Source organism: Brugia malayi, assembly GCF_000002995.4.
Source record: "Brugia malayi strain FR3 genome assembly, contig: Bm_v4_Chr4_scaffold_001, whole genome shotgun sequence".
NCBI classification, from domain to species: Eukaryota; Metazoa; Nematoda; class Chromadorea; order Rhabditida; family Onchocercidae; genus Brugia; species Brugia malayi.
In genome coordinates, this window is record NW_025062478.1 from 3,278,075 (window position 1) to 3,304,534 (window position 26,460).

General features: G+C 24.5%; 5 protein-coding genes across 7 annotated transcripts; 2 read left to right on the forward strand and 3 right to left on the reverse strand.

Annotated features, from left to right (window-relative positions):
* Positions 1–85: 85 nt before the first annotated feature.
* Bm8438 (Uncharacterized protein) lies at positions 86–2,249 on the reverse strand (the record flags this gene model as incomplete). Its single annotated transcript, XM_001894963.2, has 3 exons — positions 86–315; positions 673–990; positions 1,304–2,249. 3 exons carry the CDS (start codon positions 2,247–2,249, stop codon positions 86–88), a joined length of 1,494 nt encoding a protein of 497 aa, XP_001894998.2.
* Positions 2,250–2,541: 292 nt separating this feature from the next.
* Bm18146 (Uncharacterized protein) lies at positions 2,542–4,687 on the reverse strand (the record flags this gene model as incomplete). Its single annotated transcript, XM_043081479.1, has 4 exons — positions 2,542–2,694; positions 3,090–3,243; positions 3,592–3,727; positions 4,528–4,687. 4 exons carry the CDS (start codon positions 4,685–4,687, stop codon positions 2,542–2,544), a joined length of 603 nt encoding a protein of 200 aa, XP_042937413.1.
* A 3,977-nt stretch (positions 4,688–8,664) lies between these two features.
* Positions 8,665–10,840, reverse strand: Bma-atg-5 (Autophagy protein Apg5 containing protein; the record flags this gene model as incomplete). Of its 3 annotated transcripts, none has more annotated exons than XM_043081480.1 (6): positions 8,665–8,886; positions 9,180–9,271; positions 9,493–9,649; positions 9,820–9,898; positions 10,085–10,212; positions 10,554–10,661. In XM_043081480.1, the coding sequence occupies 6 exons, from the start codon at positions 10,659–10,661 to the stop codon at positions 8,665–8,667; spliced, it is 786 nt and encodes a 261-aa protein (XP_042937414.1). The 3 variants fall into 3 exon arrangements, with proteins under 3 accessions (XP_042937414.1, XP_042937415.1, XP_042937416.1); XM_043081481.1 differs by lacking the exon at positions 9,180–9,271 and adding an exon at positions 10,835–10,840 and having other exon boundaries at positions 8,846–8,886; positions 10,554–10,652; XM_043081482.1 differs by lacking the exon at positions 9,180–9,271 and having other exon boundaries at positions 8,846–8,886.
* Positions 10,841–15,078: 4,238 nt separating this feature from the next.
* Bma-clik-1 (Uncharacterized protein) lies at positions 15,079–19,781 on the forward strand (the record flags this gene model as incomplete). Its single annotated transcript, XM_043081483.1, has 8 exons — positions 15,079–15,177; positions 15,768–16,026; positions 17,970–18,116; positions 18,234–18,407; positions 18,649–18,849; positions 19,009–19,172; positions 19,457–19,564; positions 19,716–19,781. The coding sequence occupies 8 exons, from the start codon at positions 15,079–15,081 to the stop codon at positions 19,779–19,781; spliced, it is 1,218 nt and encodes a 405-aa protein (XP_042937417.1).
* A 2,637-nt stretch (positions 19,782–22,418) lies between these two features.
* On the forward strand, positions 22,419–25,841 carry Bma-bbs-8 (Uncharacterized protein; the record flags this gene model as incomplete). The annotated part of the gene is made up of 10 exons (XM_043081484.1): positions 22,419–22,526; positions 22,771–22,952; positions 23,110–23,266; positions 23,657–23,800; positions 23,871–24,035; positions 24,245–24,355; positions 24,720–24,859; positions 25,036–25,207; positions 25,331–25,537; positions 25,725–25,841. The coding sequence occupies 10 exons, from the start codon at positions 22,419–22,421 to the stop codon at positions 25,839–25,841; spliced, it is 1,503 nt and encodes a 500-aa protein (XP_042937418.1).
* Positions 25,842–26,460: the final 619 nt, after the last annotated feature.

Below are 26,460 nucleotides of genomic sequence, written 5' to 3' on the forward strand. Positions count from 1 at the left end.
TTCTTATATTTTATCATTGCATATGCCAAAAGAGAGAGTAATTCTCTTATCATTTCTATTTAAAATTTTCAAATGATTATTTATCTTATTTAGATGGTATTATCTCTATCATATCCATTTCTGCATCTGATTCCTTTCTTTTTTTCAGTGTTTCCATTGTTGTTGTAATGATTTTCTCTGTATTCATTGATTCATCGATGGTTGAATGAGAAGTAAATATGGAAGGTAAAGTAGGTTGTACAGCTATTGTCAATGCCCATTGTCCTTCAACAAATTCTGCTGGAATATGTTTCGAAAAAGTTGATCCTTGATCTTCTAAAATTTAATTTCTTTTTTTTTTTTTGAATTTATAGTATTATGCATTAATATATTGTAAATGCATTATTCCTCAGAAATACTCTCTTTTTTTTTTTTTAATTTGTAAAATTTTATGCTTAAATAAACAAATATTGAATTGTTTATTTTTGTTGGAATTTTTAAGATTAGAAATTTGATATAAAAAATCGAAAGGAAAAAAAAAAATTCAGTAAGATTTAAAGTAGTAAGAATTAAGAATTACTATCATAGTTGATTATTATACAGTTAGGAATGAAATGTAAAACTAAAAATATATATGAATAAAAAAAAAAAAAAATGACACACGTCTGAACGTGAACGTAAACGTGAACTTACCATTTTCATTTTCAGTTTGTTGATCATATGCATAATTCTCATCTTCATAATCTTCAATGGTAACTAATTGCTTCTTTTGAACATCATCATCAACTGATGATGATGATGGACTGGCACTTATTGTTTCTGCAAAATGAGCATCCTGACGATCCGGAACGCGATCTGCAGCCACAATCATTTCAAACGGAAAACGTTCAGCATCCGGTTGCACCTCACTACGATGCCAATTTCCTTCCCTAACTGACTGATCGATTACACTTTGATCCATTTCCAGTTCAGTGTTAGTAGGATTTGTTGGAATTTCCAGCAGGTCACGTACTAAAAATTTAGCATTCTGAATTAAATTCACGTTAAATTCAAATGTCTTCTAATTAATTTCACGTCTTTTTACCATTTCCACTTATTCTCAAAGTTATTCGGGTGCACATGTTGATCTTTTGAAGTAATTAAGAGTCTAATAAGAGAGATTATTTTCATAGACTCTAGCAAATCATATCATAAAGTTAATAACAAACAACAACAACAAAAAAAAAAAAAAAAAAAAACAATCTGAACAGTAATTAAGTTAAAACATTTTTCTTGAAGATTCATTGATGACACTTATCATTATACATAGTTACTTTTTACTTACCTTGACCTTGCACCTGATATGAATCTGAAGAAGTCTGATAAGATGGCGTTTGTTGCTGACGTTGGGGTTGAGCTGTATACGTTGGCTGTTTTCCGTATTCTGAATCAAGTTCGTTCCCATTATCTCTCTCCGGTACCTTCATCTGATCTGACCAATTTTCCCTTTGTTGTTGTTGTTGTTGCTGTTGTTGTTGCGCCCACCACCAATGTTGATGCATTTTTGAGGTGGCTTTTAGTAGTTTTCGATTTTTTTCTAACTGTTTTAATTTTTCAAAATTTAAAAGTTTCCGATGTTTTAACTTTGCATGTTTCATTTCTTCAGATGTTTTAAAATTTCTTGATGAAGATTCACCAAAGGATTGATCGTTTCTTGAATTCAAATACTGTCCTTGTGCTGCTACTTGTTGCTGTTGTCGCCAAATCTCTTTGTCGTCTATTCGTTCTTTTGGTATGCGATTTTGCGCTGATTGAAGAGCTTGCTGATATCGTTGCAATTCTTGTTGATATAACATTGCTCGTTCATATTCATCACGACGACGTTGTTCTATTAGTCTGTTACGTTCACGTAAAGCTTCAGCACGTGCACGTTCATAAATTTGCATTTGTTTTGCACGAAGATGTTCAGATGATTCAGTTGTTTGGTTCATTCGAATTTGATTATTTTGTGACATAATTTGACTATTTCGTGGTACTTCTCGTGATCCTGAATAACTGATTTGCCCGCCTGTCACGTTAATTCTTACTTTTTCTAAACGTTCTTGCGGTATTTGCATCCGTCCACGTTTTCGTATCATTATTTGACTATGATATCTCTGTCTTGGTTCTTGTTTAAAACGATTTGAAATCATTCTCCAACGTTGAGATGGATTATATCGTAGCAAATATTGATATCTTCTAGCCAATTGCGCACCACCACTTTGATCGTTTCGTGCATTCATTGCTTGCATTTTCTGAAATTATTAAAAAGTCATTAATATACACAAATTTTTTGTATATATCAAATTAAGTTGAATAATATTAGTTATTTTTTCCTTTTTTTTTTTTTTTTTTATGAAACATTTATTTTGATCTATTTGTATTGATTGATCATCTATTTATTTTTCTTCAATCAGCTAACTCAAATTCAAATTTTACTCCTCATTTTGAATTTTTCACATTCATTTTCATATATGAAAAAAGTATTCCAATCAAGATGATTCATAGATTTTCATTTTCAATAATTACAATTCTTTAATAAAATTAAAATCTGAGAAAATGTGGAGAGTATCTTATCTTTTCGGCTAATAATCTATTATGTTGTTTTCGTTGATATTCTCTATCATTTTTACTCGGTGATTTTACAAATAAATTACTGTACTGTCGTCCTTGTCTTGTTGGCATAGCTTCATTGAGCTGAAAAAAATTTTTTAAAAAATAAAAATGAAAAAAAAAAAAACAGTTCTGCAAATCTCTGAAATAAAATTTAAAAATTATTTAACTTTGCATTTAATCATCTTAGAATTTCACTATCTCTTTTTTTTTTTTAACAACTTCTTCATTTGATTTTTAACCATCCATTTTAATCAATCTGTTTATTTTATCAGTTAAAAGAAAATTATATTATAATTATGGAAGAAAACAAGTAAATTAGAAAAAAAAATTGACACAATTTGAGGAATAGAATTCAAACATATATCTGTGAAAAATTTTTTCTTGAAAATTATCAAATATTTCCAAGTTATGAAACAAATTTCAAACTTTTTTCCTCTTCTAATTCAAATCAAATATTCCATACTGAAATTACTTACACGATAAATTTGATTACTTTTTGATTCAGGAATGAAACGACGAAATGACATTTTTGTTTCGGAAGTGCGATTATCTGCATAAATTCCACAAATTGACATACAGTGCGTATAAGAGTAAAACATATTAGCATTACCACCACAACCTGACCACCAACTAAAATTTTAATTATAATTTTTTAGATTTATAATAAATATTAAAATTTTGAAATTCTTAAACTTTCCAAAATAATGTATGAAATATTTTCAACAAAATTTTGTAATATACTGTAAATTATTAATGAATAATATTTGAATTTTTTCCCAAATTTCCATAACAACAGAGTAGTTCACAAATTTATAAATTAATTTTAATTCTATTTCAGTCAATTTATACTAAATAAGAAAACTCTAATTAAGCATATAGTTTAGTAGTAATTATTTGGATTTTTTCTTTTTATGATTACCTAAGAAATTTAAATGAAATAAAATGAATGAAAAAAAAAAAATTTTTTTTTGAATATACCTGCAAACGCATTGCCGTATTCGCATATCAAAATGCCAACGTTCAAAATTACCATCACAATTACCCGGATCGTGGGGTAAAATACATCGTCTGCTAGGATCATCTGAGGATTGATACCTGCATGCTTGGTTACATTCTGCAATTAGATAAAATATTAATCATAAAAATGTAAACATTGATCGTTTGATCAATTTAAATTTATCAAAATTTTTGATAAACAAAAAATATAATAAATAAAAATGCAAAAAATCAGCCTTTTTTCTTGATTATCCGATCTTTAATTATTATATGTAAATTAATAATAAATTTTACCATCTGTGAGAATTTCTCAAATTAATTTTCTCCATTAACTAATTAAATTCTTTAAGAATTTAATGAATTAATTTTTCTAAAAAAAGTTTTAAATTTGAACATGCATTAACAATAAATAAAAACCATAAATAAATTTTGCTAAATTCAAATTACAAATGAAATATTTTTGCTTTGTAAAACAAAAAATTTCTTTTTTTTTTTTTTTCTTCAATATTTCAATTATTAGCTTCAAATAAATGCAAAAAATTTGTTAAAAGAAATTTTTAAAATTGATGAAAATGCTAAAGCAATTACTAATTTTCATATCATTTCACTGATAAATATGAATTATAATTTACAATTATAACAAATTGCTTAGTAATTATCAAAATTTCAAATAATAATAATACTAATTTTCTTCTAATAGACTAATTTTAATTATTTAAAAGTAATTACAAATTACCATGCTATATTATACTTTTTATATTTAAAAATTTTTTATTTAAAAACTTATTTTTTAAAAGTATAATTAAAAACTTGCATGAACTTGCATTTACTGCATTTCTGCACTATAAAAATTGCTTTATATGCTTGCAATTGCAGTAATCAATTAATTCATACTGCAAATTTATTGAAAAGAAAAACCTTCAAATGAATCAAAACGATTATCATTGCCCTCACAACCACCGTAGTGAAATTCTCGACATCGATGTGCGTATCGATCGTAGTACCATTTGGTTGTAAAACCGCGATCTTCACAAGTACCACGATTGGGATACTGATTACAACGAGCATTTTCTAGCATTTCTTGACAAACAGTCCATTTGATTAGTAAAAATAAAATTATAGTTTTAAATATTATTTCCAATTTATTATTATAATTATCCATTATCTGAAATATATAATAGTTAGATAAAATTTTATTTGAATAAAAATTCATTTAATAAAGTATCGTTTAAATTTATCATCATAAATTTAAAAATGGTTGGAGAAAAAAGAAAATTCAAAAAACAAACATAAATAATAATTTTTGCTTATTTTTATTGAATATCAGAAAAAAAATAAATAAATAATGTTTTTTTTTTTTTTTTTTTTCTTTTCACAGATTTACATAGCATTTAAATGATAATATTTGTATCAATTTTAAAATTTTTGTAAAGCAAATTTTTTTAATTCCAAAAAAAAAAAGCAAAGATTATTTTTTACAAGTTTTTATATAATTTTCTTTTATTCCTATAAAAATTATTTTTTACAAGTTTTTATATAATTTTCTTTTATTCCTATAAAATTGCTTTTTTTTTAAAAAAAAAAATTAATTTCAAAAATACAAAAAAAAAATTTTTTAAATTATTTAAAATTTTAAAAACTAAATATGTGTAAAATTATATTTCAAATTTCTAAGCTTACTGTTCAGGAAGAAGATAAAGGGAAGATACTGGCTGAATTTGTTGTCAACATATGCTGTGGAAGTGCTTTTTTTTAACTTTTATAAGTTCAAACAGAAATAACATCAATTATTCATTGCAAACCAGACAATAGTAATTGAAATTTACTTTTTTTTTTTTTCTTTGGAATTGTCATTACTATTGTCTATCAAATTGACAAATTACTATCACTTATCTTTCCATCGTTTGAATTCACAGTTTATCAACTAAACTGAACATATACATATATTATATCATTTTTTTTTTTTTCATTTCTTATAAATATAAACTTTAATTGATTTGTCCAATATAATTTCTAAAGAAATAATTTTTTTTACAATTAATAAAATTTTTATATGTTTAATTTAAATTAGTTAAATTATTTTAAGCCTAAATTATCCTAAATTATAATTCTAAAAGTTGACACAACGAAATGCATTTGACCATTATAAGGTTGAAATGATATTACGTTAATTTTATTGTTTACCAATGAACTTTTTCAATTAAATCCATCAATTGTTTATTTCATATTTAATCTATCAAGAAGTTTTAAAATGAAAAAAAAAAAAAAAATGAATGATTGAGCAGTTGAACTGATTTGAAACAAAATGATTTGAAAAAAGAAAAAGCAATTTTTTCTTTTTTTAATTTTAGTAGATGAATAATATTTTTCAACATAAGATGAAAGAAGAATAAAATTAAATATAATTTAAAATATGATCTTTGAATTTAACTGTAAAAAATCATTGCAACGATTTCAATGAATTCAAATGAATCAATTAAAAATAATTAATGAATTTCAAATTGCAATTTCATTGCAAATATCTTACAAACATTTTAAATGTTATTTAGTACAAAAAATAAAATTAATGTTTAAAAAGAAAAAAAAAAAGAAAAGAAAAGAAACAACATACCAATTGTTTAAAAAGTTTCACCCAGGAAAAGAAAGAAAGGAAACAAAAAAAAAAAGAAAAGAAAAATTTGCTTATCCCGTGGAATTTTTTACGTTATCGAACAGCTGCTAAATTGCAATTTCAAAAAGTACGCTCGATCAATTCAGTAAGTAATGATATTTGCAAAAGTCACTAATTTTAATCTTAAAAGTAATTAATTACAGATATTTTAATCTTAAAAGTAATTAATTACAGATATTAGAAACGATACATTACTGGTAAAGATCGATTGGAAATGATTAACAATGCCAATATTTTAACATATTGAAAGATAACTTATATTATTGTAAGAAAAGAAACAAAAAATTAATTTCTTCGTTCAATTATTTATTAACTTAAAAATACATAAAAACAAAAAAAAAAAAAAAAAGAAAAGAACAATTTATTAATTTAAAAATTTCTTATATATAAAAATAAAAAAAATTGTGAAATGTTATTTATGCAAATAAATGTTGATATGGAATGTAGTAATTAGCTCTCTGTAGAAAATATCTTTTAAAAATTTCAATAATTTAAAAAAAAAAAAAACAAAAGAGGAAATCAATATAACACTAATTATCAAATAAATATTTCAATTGTCAACAAATTACTGACAACAACAATTGATGCAAAAGAGGAAATAATCTAATATCTAAAGCTCAAATAATATTTTAATCAGAATAACATTCAAAGTAATTCAAATTTTGAACATTGGATATTCTTCTAGAAATTGATTATTTAATTGAAAATAACTAAAGAAATAACTGAAAAAAAGATATTATAAAACAAAAAAAAAAGATTCCTAAAAATTGTAATAATTGTGGAAATAATAGTAAAAAATAAGTAATTTCGTATTTAAAATCTATAATTTCAATATCCAACATACACAAACATATACATATATACTATATTTAATCACTTAATAAAAATTGGATAACATTTTATTGATTTAAATTTTTTTTTTTTGTAAATAAACGTGAAAATGACACACAAGAAAATGCATCTAATTGTAATGGAGGAATAAGAAATATAATTACAATTTGCTAATATTATTTTTATTACTATTATTACAATAATATTATTGGTATAGCAATTTATTGAAAGGAAAAAATATATATATATATAAGTTAACAAAGCTCGAATGTTTTTTTATTAGATCAATTTTTGTTTAAAATTGATGATTACCAAGTTTGATGTTACTTTCAAATGACGATAATATCTGCATGATTTATCTGTAAGTTCTGAAATAAAATGCTGAAAATATCGCACAATTTATTATTGTTTAGAAAAATAGATCTAATGACGGAAAATTTCGCTCATTTACTGAGTAAAATTGAATAAATATCTGAAGTGTAGAATGGATATGACAAATTACTTACTATTATGCTAATATACATTAATACAATCTGACTACCTTAGCAAATCTCAGACTTTAAGTGTTACTACTAAACCTATGGAAATCTGTAAACCATTCTTTATATAATATAATACCACAAATTATAAATGGAAAATATTTGTTTAATTAGACGAAGTTGTAATTAGACTAGTACTTGTTTTGTTAGTTTTAGATGATTTATAAATCTGAAATAACTGAAAACCTGTTTCGTCGTAAGTTTATTCGTAGATGAAGATGAGATATTTAAACATCCTTATTCTAATTTCCAAAAGCATATAAGATGAAACGAAATTATCGCCTACAATTATTTTATTTCACGAATAGCATCTCAAAAATTTAAATATCTTCCATCAATTTATTTTCATCCATTTAATACCATTGTTCTGTTTGCTTTCTCTTATCTTTGTAAAGTTTGCAAAGAATATTAAGTATGAAAACTGTTTTCATTTCATCATTATTCTATTTCTAATTAGACAAATACAAAAATCATATATAAACATTCAAAGCTCAGTCTCACAAAATTTTAAACGATATTATACCAACAATAAAAAAAAACCCATAGTTATAATTTTGTTTGTAATTTTTTTTTTTTCATAGTATTCATTCACAGTTATTATTTTTTCATTTCTTCATAGTTATTTTTTTGTAATGCTATCAGTGTTATTAAAATTCAGTTTTTTTTATAACCAATCACTGATGATAATATCTTCAGTTACTCCAACTCTATTCATAAACAAGTTATATGGCATGCGGATTCCATCTGTTGAATAATCATTTTCTTTGTAGATATTATTGCAAGGTATGAGATGTCCATCTTTGCTAACAAGTACAGTAGATGCAGAGTCCTGGTTATTAAATTTCTGACATCTCGAAATTTTCGAAATGTATTTCTAAAACAAAGAAATGTGTTTATAAAACAAACTTTATTACTAAAATTTTATTCGTCTTCTGTTGGATTTGCTACAATATACTAAGCTTGACTAAAATATGATACAGATATAAACAGTTTAAGTAATAGAACATTGTGCTGTTATGCTGAAGGTGGGAGAACGACAACATGAATGAAATTATCAAGGTATGAAAAATTCTGTACCATCCAAATAAGTGGGGTTGTTGGGGGTATTTTAATACCATGAGAGATCACGGGTAACTGAGTGTCAATATTTACAGCTTTGAGTGCATCAGCAATAGTACGTGCTTGATCAGACTCGTCAAAAGGCGTAATTAGCGGTTGTTGAAAAGAACAATCGACCTAAAAAGATAAATTTTGTGACAAAACAATTAATCAAAAAAAAAAAAATAGAAAACAGCTCATGAAAATATAGAGAGATCAAACAGTATGGTATAAAGCTAAGTCAGTTTTTTACCGATAATATTTGTAGCCTAGAATGGTATAACAGATTTTAAGATGCTCTCATTACTTCATCCTTCACAGTACATTTTCAGTTCATTTCAACATTTACTGCTTAATATGCAGGTAAGCTAGCTAGCAAGCAAGACTACATAAGAAATATGCAACTATTCGAAAAAAAGAATCAGTGCTACCTGATAAATACGAATAGGAATATGTAGTATGGGTTCACTTTCACTAGCTTCCATCAATTTCTTATTTATAGCCCAAAATTCATCAAATTTGTCTGCAATAAGCAAGACAGTCAAACAAATAACTCTGACAAATTGATATTATAAAGTGATCAAGCAACTCACAATTTAGATTTCGTTCTGAGGAATTGGGAGATGACTTAACGAACACTATTTCTTCTTCCACTCCCTTTTTGCTCCCAAACTATCAGTAAATATTGTTTAAAAAGAACAGCAAATAATAAAAAAAAAATCCCGAAGATCGAAAATAACTGACCATGAAGTATACTGCTCCATAATTGCCGATGTTCATCAACCTTCATTGAATTGACCACCCTAGCTTTGTGCTTCAGTTGATCAGCTTCTTTAACTGACTGAATGTATGAGCTCTCCAAGTCATTACCCCTGAATCGCATCACTTCCTTTGGAGAGTCCTGACGTAAGCCATGAGATGAAGTGACTGTCAACAACACATTTTCTTTTGCCAATCTGTTTCCATTGCAGAGAACTTAACAATTACATAGACCGAAATACGGGGATATTAGTAAGCAGACCAGAACTGCCATAAGATGGATCTCCTAGAAATACAAAAAAGACAGCAAACCTTGGTTTTCAGCACAATAGTCCACGGTAAAAGATCATCCGCTTTCAATAAATCAAACAAGACACCTACTGGATAATGCCTAAAATAATCAATATGAACTCCAGCCGTTAAAGTGCCAAAAATTCATATTTCATCCTAAATAACATTGAAAAATCATTCAAACTAAGTGATGATGTAAATAAAAGTGCAATCCATAGCAAAATTAATGAATTATATTCCAGATTACAGATGTAAAAATTTAGAGAAAAGAAAAATAAACAAATACCATTTCAATGGTTTAGTGTTGTACCGTAGCCATACTGAATCCGCATCAAAATGGTCAACAATAGCCACAAAATACTGCAAAACCCGTGGTAAAACTAGAGGAAAATAAGTCATGCTTGGAACCATAATCTGAAAATAAACAAAAAAGTTTACCATTTCTGAAAAACAATGAAATTGCATAACTTATAAAGATAATAACTGCTTCATCTGCTATGCTACCAGACATACTCATGTAAACCACACATTCAATTTCTTACTGGTGTTTTGTCACAGTATACTTCAGTTACAATTATATCTTAAAATATACTACACTAGTAATGCACCATTTTACGATGAACAGCAGATAGCATCAAAGGAATGATGTATTGGTAGCAATTAATAAGTACATTTCAAAACTTTTTGTCCAAAATTATATTTTAAACGCAAATTTTGAGAAAAAAAAAAAGAGAGAGAGAAAAGACAAAACTAACACAGAATGGTTTAGCTGAACACTGAATGAATTCCAGCTTATCAAGAACAAACTGCACCGGAATACGACCATCCCATAATTTCCGTATAATCTCATAATCCTGTATCATCGATCCTGGAAAAGCGATATATCATACAACGAGATCGCTAAAGTCAATAACTGTGTCAATAACTATGTGTTTCAAATTAATTGCTGATCTGTTTGCTACCTCTTTCACGAATCTAGATGTACTAATTGAAGTAACTTGAAGTAAATCCTTTAAATAAAACAAAAATAAATAACCCACATAAGAGTATGACCTAAAGTTCAGACCACAGTCAATTCACCTGATGCTACACCTCATAAATCATCGTGTATCAAATGTGAATATAACATAATCTGGAAAATAATTGTATTGTGTCATCATGACTGGGTTATGATGCAAACATTTATCCAATTGTTTCTTGTTGCAATAAAAGAGTAATCTACGTCTAATCTTCTTTTTTTGAGGTGAATTGCATTCGGATAGTTTTAAAATAAAATTAGAAAGATAACTCAGATAATTTCATCATTATTTCTCTAATTAATTATGATGATATTTAATCATTCTATCATTTTACGCTATCAAACATAATGCAATTAAATTTATGCTAAAAATATTGCCATTTGCCAATGAAATTACTTTAATTACTATTAAATATTCTTTTTTTAGTTTCATATGATCTTAAACTTATATATATATATATTTGGTAATTTCAAACAATTCTAATCTTTTTATTTGCATTCTTCCTGATAACATTCTCATCAGTAATCATTCTTAATATTTATTATATTTAGTTATTAGTGTAGTAGTAGTATAATCATAAGAGCTAACATCGAGTGAAATTATCATCCCATGATAATTTCTGATTATTTTGATAGGAAATTGAAGAAGGAAAAATATTCCTTAAAAACTTTCACATCTTTACTTCAATTCTTTCTTCGTTCCCCAATTGTGTGTATGTGTGTGTGTGTCTGTGTGTGTGTGTGTGTGTGTGTGTGTGTATGTGTGTGTATGTGTGTGTGTGTGTGTGTGTGTATGTGTATGTGTATGTATGTGTGTATGTATGAATGAGATAAAAAGAGGAAATGTTTGAAATAACGAAATTGAAATTCTGTTTTCAAAAGTTGCTAAGAAAGTAGAAGCTATTAAACAAGTGTTCTAAAAGTATTACAACAGTTAGACATTAGAAATGTGCAATAATTATACATCTTTGTGATAAAATTTGTTTAACATTTTTACATATATTTTTTAATTAATTTTTTTTTTTTTGAAAAAGAAGAAATTAAATTGTAACAAAGAATAGAATAAGTTTAGCATTTAATAGTAAAAATTGTATGAGATTTCACATGATTTATAGCTATAAGATGAAAATTAGATTGGAAGACAAAAAGTTTTTTTTTTTTATTCTTTCAAAAATTATTTAACTTAATATTATGTATTATAACCTAAATGCAATTTTTTTTTTATTAATTTTAATTCATCATATTAAAAATTTGATGAATTAAAATAGTTTTAGTTAATAACACTTCAATTTTCTTCTCCCTCTCTCTCTCTCTCTCTCGCTCTCTCTCCCTTTCTTTTCATATCTTAACGAACATCTGTATCATTCCATTTAATATTCGTTTAATTGAAGATTATAAACTTCAATCTAGACTTTTAATTTCTTTTTGTGTAACTTCAATTTAAGCTTCTAATCTGTTTTTGTTAGAAATGAATTCATTTGATAAATAATAATTAAATCATTTGATAATATAAATTTTTTTTTTTTTGTCTTTGTTCTAAATTAAGAATGAGCAAACTGATTGTGTAATTAGCTCAAGAATGTATTGATATAATTTTTGAAGTTAGTTTTACTTTTTTTTTTTCAAATTTTTTAATCATTTATAAATTTTTTAAATTATTATTAAATAATACTGATTTCTCTTTGATAATAAATTATCACTAATTTATGTATGAATGAATGGTTTAACAATGCTCGTTTTAACTATACCATTGAAGTGAACTTTGTGAAGGTAAACATATATGTTTTAAGACAATTGTTGATATTTATTGATATTTTATTACAACACAACTATACTCTCTCCCTCCCTCTCTCCTCTCTCTCCCTCTCTCCTTTCTCTCCCTCTCTCTGAGAGTGTAAAACATCTAACTAGTAGTTCTGTCGTTAGAACTATCATTTCTTCTCACACAGCACTGTCGGATATAATTCCTGAAATGATTTAAGTAGTTCGGAATTCCGCTTAACCATTTATTTTGAAACAACCATTTCATTTCCTGTATGTATGTATGTATGTATGTATGCATGCATGTATGTGTGTGTATGTGTGTATGTATGTGTCTGTGTAACAAAAAACAAAGTAAATAATTTTGTAATTTATATTATACACTCAATCAAATTACTGTTTTTTATCAAAATTTAAAAATTATGGTAGAAAAAAGAGGAAGAAGGGAAGTGATAGAAAGTGAAAGAGATGAAAAGATTGTAAGCAAAAGTTATTCAGATGCATTACTTTCTATGTTTAATGTAATACTTAATTTTTATCTTTTTCAATTTTTCAAAATTAACTTTTTTTTTTTTTAATTAGACCATTTCTAATATTTTTATTACTTTTTTGTTCATTATAATTTTAAAATTACAATCAAAATTTTTATAATTTATACATGAATAGCAATGATTTATGTGACATTTAATTTGCAAAATTTATTATTAATTAACTATTAATGAGTAATTCAATAATAATTTACTTATTTATTAGTAGAAAAAAAAAACAAAATAATAATTACAAATTGATTGATCTAACTCATTTGTTAATAATTTTACTTTGGATTAAATTATCTGAATTAAAATTTTAAATAAATAATTTTTAATCAAGTGTTTCTCTTTCTATTTTTTCTTTTTAAAACATTTTTTTTTAGCTAAAAAATTAAAATTTTTTGATGATATACCAAAATTCTTTTCTTTATCCTTTCAAATTTTCAATTCATTGATATATACTAATAAATTTAATAAAATTTTGTTAATTCATAACAAAACAGAATTGCAATTGAAATATTTAAAGTAAAGTATATTATTCAAAGTGAATTCCCGTTCACAATTTGTAAATCGTTTCATTTCATAGCACATTTTGAAATTGAGAACAGCTGGCAAGTTAGTTTATTTCCTGTTTTATTCTTTGCCTACTTACTTACTTACTTATACTTTCTTCAGAATTTCCATATATTTAAATTGCTATACAATTATTCATTTTAATTCATTACAATCACTCAGTTAGATTGAAATTATCAGCATTTCCAATAATAAAGTTAATTTTTGGTTCCAAACAATTTTTAATTTTAAAATGAACATAGAATAGCAGACAGAAGTGAAGCACCTGTCCATAAAATTTTGTTGCTTTGATTATCATTTGCTATCTGATAAATTGATAGCAAACTTGGATATAATTTATTATAAGTCTATTCTAAAATTGTAACTTAGGGTTTAATTTAAACATTTTTACAACATCAAAGAAAAGCTTTTAAGAATGAAATTGTAAAATGTTTGCTATTATTTTTTGTCACTATGTGAAATAAAATTTAGAATGGAAATTAATAGTTATTAATATTTTGATAATTTCATATCATATTATTTGCTTATTTTTTTTTTCAATAAATTCTTAAATAATTCCTTTATCATGGTTCAAAAATTTTCTAAAATTATCTTTTCCCATTTAATATAACTTATTTCATTCATTTGTTAAAAAATTAGAAGAAAAAAAATATCAGAAAATTTTTTGTCATAAAAAAATTTCTAGAATGCATATTTATACAATATTTTTTTTTCCTTATTTTCTAAGTGAAAATAAATCGTTCTTTTTTTTTGTAAAATTTATTCAAAATTTTAATCTATCTTTAAATTTTAATTTTTATAAATATATATATATATTTTAATAGAAATTTATTTTATACTGAGATAGTTTGCATTAAATATGATCCATTTTTATGTATGCAATATTAGACGAATGAATGTGAAATGAAAGAGTCAATGATATATTCTAAAAGTTTTGAAAATAACAAAATAACATTTTTGTGTGAATGAAAGAATGTTTGTGGGCAGAATGTATGTTAGAGATATAAATAAAGTTCGATTTTTGAAGCTTAAAATTGAGCTATTGCTGTTAGCAGTGATAGTGATGATTGTTAATGATAGTGGCAAAGATAATAGTTAAACTAAAACCATTTGCTTATCAGAGTTTCTCTCGACAACATTTTGAACTGCAAACGATACACTATCACATTATACATCATCATCATCAAATTTGAACTAGCCACATACATACACATACACACATACATACATACACATGCAGCTAGTTGTATGGAAAAAAATTTTTTCAGATCAGAAAGTTGAAGAACAGCCTCGCAGGTGCAAGAAAGCAGCAAATAGTAGCATAACAATTTATAGCTAAAGGATTAGTTTAGAAGAAAAGTTGGAGGAAGAGCGGAAGTAAGCAGAAAATAATTAAGCATGGCTGACGAGGAGGATATTGTTGATGAAGCCGAGGAATCTCGGGAAGATGAGGATGAAGATGCGGAGGAAAATGAAGATGCAGTTGATGATAAATCGGTAAATTTTAACTCTTTCTTCATTCATCTTCATTCTTTTTCATACTACATTTATCAAACATTTATATTAATTAATCTAATTTACATCTCTATCATATATTCAACAACAAAAAAACATTTCAAAATAAATTGTTGTATGATTGTTATATGATAATAATATAAAAGATATTACTTACTACTTAAAATATAAAACTTTTTTTAGATTTAAATATAATACCAATGAAAACATTTTTATCTGTCAAATGTCACACATACAGCATACAATTGATACAATAACTATAATTTACAATATTCATTGTAATTTTTAATTAATAATATATTTTATGATTGTTTCGTTGCCGACCACAATTAATACTGATTGTTCCATTTAAAAGTTAAATTAATATATTTAAAAAAAATGTAATTTCATTCTTCAAATTTGCTTTTAATTGCTAATAATGGTATATTTGAATTATATGACTTCGTTTTAAGCTTATTTAGTAATTTAGCATAATTGATAACAATATATTTTTAGTTCTCGAAAATGAAATTTGAGAATATGATAAGAAATAATTTCTGGATACACTGTATTTCAGATACATTCTATTCTAGGAAGAAGATGAAGTAGAACAGAAAATTGCAGCAGCTCCAGAGGTTAAAAAATCTGCACCACCACCGGTGGATATTAAAAGTCCAACACCTGGTCGTCAATATGGTGTACCAGAGGTACCAAAAAGTCTTCAACGACGTGCAGCAAATTATTCAGGTGGTAAGCCATCAAAACATGACAAAGAGAAACTGATGCGCTCCGAAGGCATCATACCAATTCAGGCTGGTTCCAATAAATATGCATCACAGCGAGGAATGACTGGTTAGTTATAAATAAAGTTGAAAAGAAAGAAAGAAAATTCAAATTTTAAAAAAAGTTGAAAATTTATAATTTTAAAAAAAGTTACAAAAAGTTATACACTTTTTGTGAAAATTGAAGGAGCTGCCATCTTCAATTTTTTTTTTTTTTTTTTTGTTTGTTTACTAATTTATTATTAATTTTATTTATAAACAAATAAATAAAATAGATAACATTTTTTAAACTTTCGAAGAATGTACATTAGAAAAAAACTTTTTTTTTGTACAATTTCCAAAATTATTTCAAGTTTTTTTTTTTTAACTAAGAAAATTCAATTATGTTTAAATTTGAAAATTTTCTTAAATGAATAATTTTTTTGCATGTTGAGAAAAAATTGTCTGCTAGAATTTTTGCACTTCTGCTTTTTTACATTTTAATCAAAGTAACAACTAAAAATCATATAGTTGCTTGTGAGGATTAAATCAGTTTTATCAGGTTTTATCAGTTATTTATCAGATGATTTAGTAATGATAATTGAATAATTATTCAAAATATTATCATATGATATCATTCGGTAAATTAAATTACCGTCCATTTGAGACAGTTAATTCTGGCAATTAATTTTTACAACTGAATACATTTTGCATTCTCTTACATGATTTTTAAATTAATTTTTTTTTTTTTTTTTTAAAAAAAATAGGAACTGACTTAAAAGCTTTTGAAATGCTTAGAGCAACTGTTATTTTTCAATAACACTAGAAAACATCAATTTTCTATTACTGAAAAGTGAAGCAGCAAAAAAAAAAATATTTATTTATTTCCGTTTCTGAGAGTACTTTCTACATTTTTCACGTTAACTTATCATATCACTTTGATAACATTTCAAATGTACGAAATTTATTTTATATCCAAAAAATTATTAATCAATTCAAAATATTTTTCAGTATCTATGTCAGTTATAGCTGAAAAGTGTTAATAATAATTTAAACTAATTTAAATTTAATCAAGCGAAATAAATGAATTTATAGGCATAAATAAGAAAAACAAATAACGTTAGAATGAAAAAAAAATACCTTCGATAATCATTCATTTAAAATTGTTGATAATTTCGAATAATAGAATCTCAGTTTTTCGTATGGAATATAAGCTTGTTGATTTAGGTAAATTTGGTAGTCAAAATACCTGAAAGGAAATTACTAAAGTAAATGAAGCAATAAATGAAAAGTATAAGATTCATAATGATAAGTTATAGGAAAATTTTTGGGATATTAAATGATAGAATATTTTATAATTGCTTAATGAAATATACAATAATGATTTTTTGTGATTATTATGAGAATAATTGAGAGAAGATAACAACAATTAATGAAATAATAATGATAAGCAAATATTTTTGATAAGTAAAGTTACTAGAAAATTAGTATCTGACCTTTTTCTAGAATTTTTTATGTAGCATTGAAAATTTTTGAACGATGGATAAAAGTTAGTCAAACATTTTTGACTAACTTTTATCACTAACAGTAGCGCCAATTTTCATTTAATTTTTAACATATCCTTTTTTTTTTTTCTCTCTCTCTCTCTCTCTCTTGAAATCATTCAATTAAAAATGATTTCAAATTTTAGATGGAAAAAACCTACTAATATATAAGATGTAACATTGAACTTTTATCATTTGTTTATCACTTGTATTTACTAGCATTGAACGTTTATCATTTACTTATCACTCGTACTTATTATCTTTACATCTATTGTTAAACTTATTAACACTTAAGCATGCCTTTATGCTAATGATAAATGGATATATGTATTTGAAAATTTATTTTGAAATTTGATATTTAAATTATTTTAACAAAAAGAAATTTATTTAAAATCTTAAATTTAAAATCGTACCAATGTATTAAAACTTTAGAAATGCAAAAAAAAAAAAAAATTAAATCATGCTAAAATTGATTTAAAATACTTTTTAGGCTTTGGTGTTCCTCGTGATGTAATCGATAAAGTTAAAGCGGATAATTTACAAGAAATTACGGATGAAGAAAAAATAAAAAATTTGAAGCAATCAACTTGGTTGCAATCTGGTACCAATAAATTTGCATCACAAAAAGGATTAACTGGTATATTTTTTCGTTTTCTATTTTTTTTTTTTTTTTTTGAACTAAATTATACTTTTAAAATTAACTATTTTGTGAATTAAATCCTTTTATGAGATTTCAATAAAAAAAAACTTACAGGATTTGGTTCACCACGTGATGTGAATTATAAGACAAAAGGTACTGGTGGTGCAAGTGAGGTACCAGAGGAAAAAGCACGAGCAACCGATGGTATTGTACCACTACAATCCGGTACAAATAAATTAGCTTCTCAAGCTGGCATGACTGGTATGGGTATGCCACGAATCGTTGATGGTACGTTTTCAAAATGAAATTTTATTATCATTTTCAGGTAGTTATTCTATGATAATCTATTTGTAAATTTTGTGAAAAATAATTTGATTAAATGGTTCTTTTTTTTTTCTTTTTTCTTTTTTTTAGCAAATATTTCAATCAATTTAATTTTTGTCTTCTCAAATTCTTTTACAAATAGTAGATGAGATTGGATTTTTTTTTTTAATTTAAAAATATTTTAAATGAAGATTGTAAATTTTAGTGAGGAAAACCGATGAGCAAGATCGAAATAGCCAAGGATTCATTCATCTTCAAATGGGTACCAATCGTTTTGCTAATCAATCCGGTATGACTGGTTTTGGCATGCCTCGACATAATATTACCAAATATAAGGATGAAGTAAGAGGTGAAATGCCAAATGATGAATCAACCATGTCACGACAAACTACCGGATGGAAGGAAGGTAACCTTTCTACCTTCAGTAATCATAACCTTTGCTAATCATGCATCTTGCATCATGCATCATGCATTCTCGAAAATATTTCTGCTACTTTCTCTGCCAAACAATTATAATTCCTTAACTAAAATTAACTCTAATCTCATTCATAAATATAATTTACAGGTGCATCGCAAGCGGGAATGTCAGGTTTTGGTGCATTTCGAAATAATACTGTCGCAAATATGCAAGCGCAAGAACAACGGTCACAAGGTATGATACCATATCAGATGGGTGTTAACTTTTTGGATTCTCAAGCTGGTAAAACAGGTTTCGGTATGCCAAGACAGGTATGAATTATTAAATTAAATCTTAAAATTCAAGCAAACAAAAATAACTGTTCATATTTGAATACCTTTCATATTTTTACTCTTCATTTCATTAATTTCAAATTATTTTACATTTATTTTTCAATTCACTTTTTTTTTATGATATTTATGATTTAATAATAATAGTTATAAATTGTCTTTCATAGATATTTTGTTAATGTTTTATGCAAAAAAAAAAATGTTTGAGTGTTTTGTTTGTATTTATTGGTCAAGAAATTATTTAAAAAATTTAATAGTAATTTTAGGTTTATACACCATTCGTAGATGATTCACATGAAGAATTACCATTAGATATGGCTCGACGGCCAGATGTACCATTCTGGTCAGGACAGGAAACCGAATTCGCAAATCAGGTAAGATTTTAACTTAATCGTTATCTAATTCCTTTTTTTTTTTTTCTATCTCACCTTTAATTTTTTTAAAATTTAATTTTAAAATTATTTTTCAAATTACATTAATTATGAAATGAAAAGTGTAAAAGTGGAAAGAAATTATTTATTACAGACTGGAATGTCAGCGTTTGGAACTCCACGTGATGTACGCGGTGAATATGTGAGACGTTTGTGGTAAAATTTGATATACCTAACGAACGTTTGTCATATTGTAGCTACCTGTAAAAGGGTAATTCAAATAGAAATATTTTTATTTCATTTTTCTTTTTTTTTTTTGATTTAAATTATAAAAGTTTGAATGTCAGTACTATTACTCATTTCAGAATAATAAATTATCGCCTTGTAATACAATTTTGCCTTCATTCTTTCTTCATTTTCTTTCTCTTTTTCCTATTTTTTTATTTAATAAAATATTTCCATAACTTTCATTTTTGTTTCACTGTCATCTTAACCTCTTAGCATATATATATTTTAAAAAAAAGACCTTTTTTTTTTTCTTTTTTTAAATGAATTTAAATTTTGGAAATCTTTTTTTTTTTTTTTCACATTTCCATTTACTGCCTGCTCAGTGTTTTGCTTTTGTGCAAATGTATTTCCTGAGATATTCAAAAAGAATGATATTTTGATTGAGAGTTAAACAAATTTCATTTTTAAATGAAATGATGATGATGATGATAATATTATTGTTAAAAGAAAACAGCTATTAACATTTTGTCATTTGCTTTAACAACTCAAAAATTGAAATACATTTCACTTATAAAATTTATGTATACCGCTGATTGATTCATCTTTTAACAACAACAACAACAACAATAACAATAACAACAACAACAGTAGCAACAACAACAACAATAATAATAATAACATTGAGCATATATCACATTCTCATCCATTAAACTGAAAAAAAAGACACAGAAAATGATTCAACAATTTATCATCTTTTTCGTTTGAAAATTTAAAAAAAGAATAAATTTGATATTAATAAATTATTGCATAAATAATTTAAAACATGCTTGAATTAAATATTTTATGAAGGTATTTTTATTTTTTATAAAAAAAAAAAAAAAATTGATAAAACTTTCAAATAATGGTTTAAAAAAAAAAAAGTTGAAATGACAAGCAAAGTTTTTTTTTCTTTTTAAATTTTTAATTTTGACATATTAAAGGATCAACGACAAAGAATTACTCATTGCAATCAAAAATTTAATATTATTGGTTAAAGTTAAGAATTCTTCAAGACATTAACAGGAAAATATGCAATGATAATTGATAAATGTATTGCATAGACAGAGAAGAAATCTTGAAAATATTCGGTATTTGATATCTGAACTCATTTACTTAAAATCATTTAAAAAGAAATTCGTCACTGAAGCAATCACATGAAAATTATTTGTTAATAAATAGAATTTTTTTAATGAATTAGCTTTCTAACGGTGACGATGATTAAATAATTGATATCATGAATAATTCACAATTTGACATTCACATTTTATTTGTAATTAATTTTTTAATTAGAATAATTAAACAAAATTTCTCTGCATATTTAATTATCACTGCTATTAATTATGATTATATTGCTGTGATAACAATGATTACACCAATAATATTGATTATAATTATGATATTAATCTGATCTGTATTGTTTACAGTAAAACAGATATTCATTAAAGAGTATAAAATAATAGTTAATGTTTGATAAAAATAATTTAATTTAAGATATTAAATTATTAATGATGATGATAATTGTAATAATATCAATATATATAGCACTGATCATACTTATTACTATCATAATATCATATAAATTCATTTTTAATCATAAGTTAATAACATTATAATTTACAAACAGTAATCATTGATAATTTTTATATATTCAATTTATATATAAATAATATCCAAGTTTTCAATATTGTTATCATCGTGAAATCAGTGAGTAATCATAAATGACTCAATCAATCAGATGTTATTATCTTTTCGATTATGTTTAATTATCTTTTTCAATCACTGAAATTATATCTTTGAAAAGTGTTTAATTATATTATAAATTGTTATTGGTTACTTATTTATATTTTAACAATTTTATTTATATTATTAATAAAGTTAGTTAATTTGATGAAATGAATATCTGACAGATCAATTTATCTTCAAATTAAACATTAAACTATTTTCATTTATTATAGTACATTCAATTTATATATAATAAATTTTATTTTTAAATGTTTTTCAAAGCTGAATTTTAGCTTAAAATTGATGATTAAGCAGCTAATAAATTTGTTATATTCTGATTTGTGATGATTATTCAACTTTTCAAACTTTTTTTTTTCTAAAATGCTTTAAAACACATTTTCAACTAGTCATTAACTGTTGTAAATGCATTTAAATATTAAGTAATAAAAAAAAAAAATGGAAAATTAAATCAACTGATAAGATTATTCAAAGTATTGATATCTTCTAAATTACTATAAATGATATTATCATTCGCATTTGTAAAGTGATTTGTAATTATAATTCGAGTATATAATGAACTACATTATATTATTTATGGAAATAATCCATTTCTCAAAAAATTTCTGAATGCTAAAAAAAATTTCAATTTCAGAAAAAAATTTTTTTTTTCAGAAAAGTTTAAATTTGAAGAATATTTGAGCAAACTATTATTTCAAATTTAAAATAATTCGTCAATGAAATCAAAAGATTAAAAAGAAAATAAATGCATAAAATCAATATGACACAGCAATGGTTGCTATTGGAGACAATTTCAAAAGAATGATGATGAATTGATGAAAAGTAATACTAAAATTTGTTGATAATAGCAATGGAATTGGATCTTAGCCTTAAAGCTTTAATTTATTTTAAGCATAATAATATTGAAAAAGCAATCGAAATTTGCAATGATATATTGGAAAAGAATCCATATGATCAGGTATATCATTTTTAAGTTCTTATCACTTTTTTTTTTTCCTATCTTATCACTAATATATGATTTGATTAATCTTTTATCTTATTTAAATATTTCTATTCAATTATTGAAAGCAATTGTTAAATTTTCTTTCTTTTTTGCTCTTTAAATATTAAAAAAAATTCTTTTTTTTTTTCGTTTTCAAAAAATTTTTCATTTTATGAAAAATTATTTTTGGTGGAATTTCAAAAATTATTTATTTTTCTAGGCAGCTTGGAGCTTGAAAATGAGTTGTTTAACGGAACAATTTTATGTTGATGAATTAGAAAATGATGAACGTGGCATTGCGGAAATATTTTTAGATGATACTGTATTGGCATCAAAAGCAAGACCTGGTACTTCTCTATCTAGGCCAATTACTTCAGGCCAAATGTCTAGACAAGCTATTAGGTTTTTTTTTTTTTCTACATCAATTTCTCATACATAATGCTATAAGCGAAATATTATGAGTTATTAAGTTATAATTTTATTTAAAAGAAAAAAGAAAAGATGATAATGCTAGATTTTATGTTTTATGTAAATGAAAAATAACTTTAACTTTTAACAGGCCAACTTCAAGTACTGGAAGACCTATAAGCGGTGTTTTACGACCTGAAACTCATTTTCGACCAGGTACCATGGAGCAAATTCTACGTACGTCAAGAACTTCAAGAACTACTCACGCAACTTCATCTAGTTCTGCCAGATTTACTCGTCTTGGTACGGTAGGTGATTGTTTCAAATAATAAGAAAATTTTACAAATTAACAAAAATACTTTGCATAATTTATTCTCTATTTGATTAATTAGAAATTACAATAAGTAACTATTAAAAGTAATTAAAATGACATAAGTAATTATTAGAAGTAATTTAAACAAAATATCAGTTATTATAATCATTTGTAATTCATTTATCCATTAAATATACAGATAAATTATTATGAGTAAATGAATTCATGAGTTATTTATTTCCAATATCATTGATAACTCCCATTTGATGCTTTATTAATTATAAAAATTGAAATGTTTTAATGATTTTTTTTTCTTTTTTTTTAAATCATACAAATAAACAAATGAAAATTTCTATAGAATTTTTTATTAATTTATTTGTCATAGGCATCAATGATATCAGAACCAAATGGACCATTTGTAAATTTATCAAGACTTAATATTGATAAATATGCTATCGATCCATGTGTTAATCGTAATCTCTTTGAATATGTCTTTTATCATGAAGGTGATATGAAAATAGCTCATCAGGTAACTTATCAATTTATCTTTATCAATGATCACATTTGTTTAAAACAAAAAAGAAAGGTGACATTTTCAGATTGCAATTCTCGCAACAAAAAATGCAAGTAATACAGATTGGTATTGGAAGAATCAATTGGGTAAATGTTCTTATCGACTGGGAATGTTCAATGATGCATTAAAACAATTTCATTCATCGTTAAATAATCAAAAAATGGCTGAAACATATGCTTATTTAGCTAAAGTACTTATTTCATTTATAAATTTGCATTTTATTACATTCACAATTGCATTTATTATAAATTTACTTTATTAATTATAAGAATTAATTTATAAAAATTAATAAAATTTGAGATATTTCTATTTTATTTCAATGCAAACTTTTCTTTTTTTTTTTTCTTAAATATCTTTTCTCTTTATTTACAAATAAATAAACAAACGCAGTAATTTTAGACATATTGTCGAATTGATCAACCATTAATGGCTATCGATCAGTATAATTTTGGTTTGCAAATATTTCACAACGATATTACTTTATTAATTGGTTTAGCACGAGTTCAAGAGGTCAAATAATTTATTTTATAAATTTTATTAATTTTTTTTTGTATAATTCAATTTTATTGTTAAATCAGTTTTATTGTTTATTAAATCATTATTAAATCGGTTATATTATTTATTAAATCATAAAACTAATTGAGTAAATAAAAATCAAACTATTGAAAATATTCCGATTTTTGAAATATTAATTTATTAAAAAAAAAAAATTTACTGCTATTTTTGAAAATATTTGTGCTAACAAATGAATTTTAGCTTGTTCTAACGATCAAATTTAATAATTGATCTTAATTAATTTACAAAATAAATTTGCATTAGCATTTATCATTTGTCATTTAGGAAATTAAATTTTATGGAAAATATTAATTTCTAGCATCTTGGCAATGTTGAAAATAGCATAAATACATATAAACTGGTATTAGAGCAAGATCCAACTAATGTAGAAGCAATTGCATGCATTGCAACAAATTATTTTTACAATGATCAACCTGAAATTGCTCTTCGTTATTACAGGTTAAAGCAATCACTCGATTACAATTCTTATTTAAAGCTAAAATTACAATAAATAAATAAATAAGTAATTTAATTTATAAATAAAAATTAAATAATTTTTTCATAACAATAAATTAAATAAGTATTTTATAGATATTTCACAAATTATTATTATTATTTTTTTTTTTTAAATTAAGGCGTATTTTGCAAATGGGTGTCAACAGTGCAGAGCTATTTATGAATCTTGGCTTATGTTGTTTTTTTTGTCAACAATTTGATCTTGCATTGTCATGTATTGAACGAGCTCAAGTATTAGCTAATGATGAAGTTATTGCTGATGTTTGGTATAATACAGGAAATGTTTTTTTAGTATGTTATTAATTAAATTATAAATTTATATTTAAATAATTAAATAAATATACAAAATTTGAGATTAAAAAAAAAAAGATTTATTTAAACAAAAGAAAAAATGCTAAGTTTATAATATTTCAGTCATCTGGTGATGTTAAAATGGCATCACGATGTTTTCGATTAGCAATGGCTGCAGATTCGAATCATGCAGAAAGTGTATGCAATTTTGCAATCTTGCAAATGCGTGATGGTAAAATTGATCAAAGTCGATCGTTGTTTCGTTCAGCAATTGAGAAAGGACCATATCTATTTGAGCCATGTTATAATCTTGCTTTGCTTACTTATCAAGTAAGTTCTTTCAAAAAAGTATTAATTAGAAATTTTTAACTTTTTTTCAACTTTTTTTTTTTTTTTTGATGTCAAATTTTTTTATTCTTAAAATGATTTGCAATTAAATTAACAATTTTATTAACCTATTTTTTTTCTTTTCTTTTAATTTTTTATTTTTATTTTTTATTTGCAACATTTATTTTAGATTGGACAATTTGATGAGAGTCGAACAATGGTACTGAAAGCATTAAAACTTTATCCTGAACATGTCCATTCGAAGACTATTCTCGGTCACATTGAACAAATGCTAAATGTATTGTAATATCACTTTGATTATTAATTGAAGTTGAACAAATCAATACTGATTATACTATTTTATCATTACAACGTATATGTACTATTAATAAACTGATAAAAACTTCTCTTTTTTTGAAGCACAAAGAAAAAAAACTTTTGATAAAGTAGTAAAAGTTATGTCTTATCACTGCAATTTTGTTATTATTTTTACAGTAGCGGTAGCTAAAAAAAATTTATCAAACAAAATACCAGGCGCTACTGATAAAAATATCAGATGCTACTGATAAGAAAGAGATGAAAAAATGATGTAATTAAATTATCTAGCATGATAAAAACATAACAAATTATTGACTAAAGTAAAAAAAAAAAGTTTGCAAATTATAAAGAGAAAAAAAAAAAAAAAAAAACAATGCTAAATTAAAGAAAAAAATATTTTGATAATATCTACGGTACTAAGAACAAAGATCAATTTCAGATATCGATTAGCTAATATTAAACAAATTCAATAAGACTTTAAGGCATAAAAACTTCAATCACTTCTTTGTTCTTAGTTACACTATCGATGTCTTTCATCCATTAATTCATATGTAAATTATCTCACATAATACTTACCTGTTAATTAATACCTGTTAATTAACAGAAAA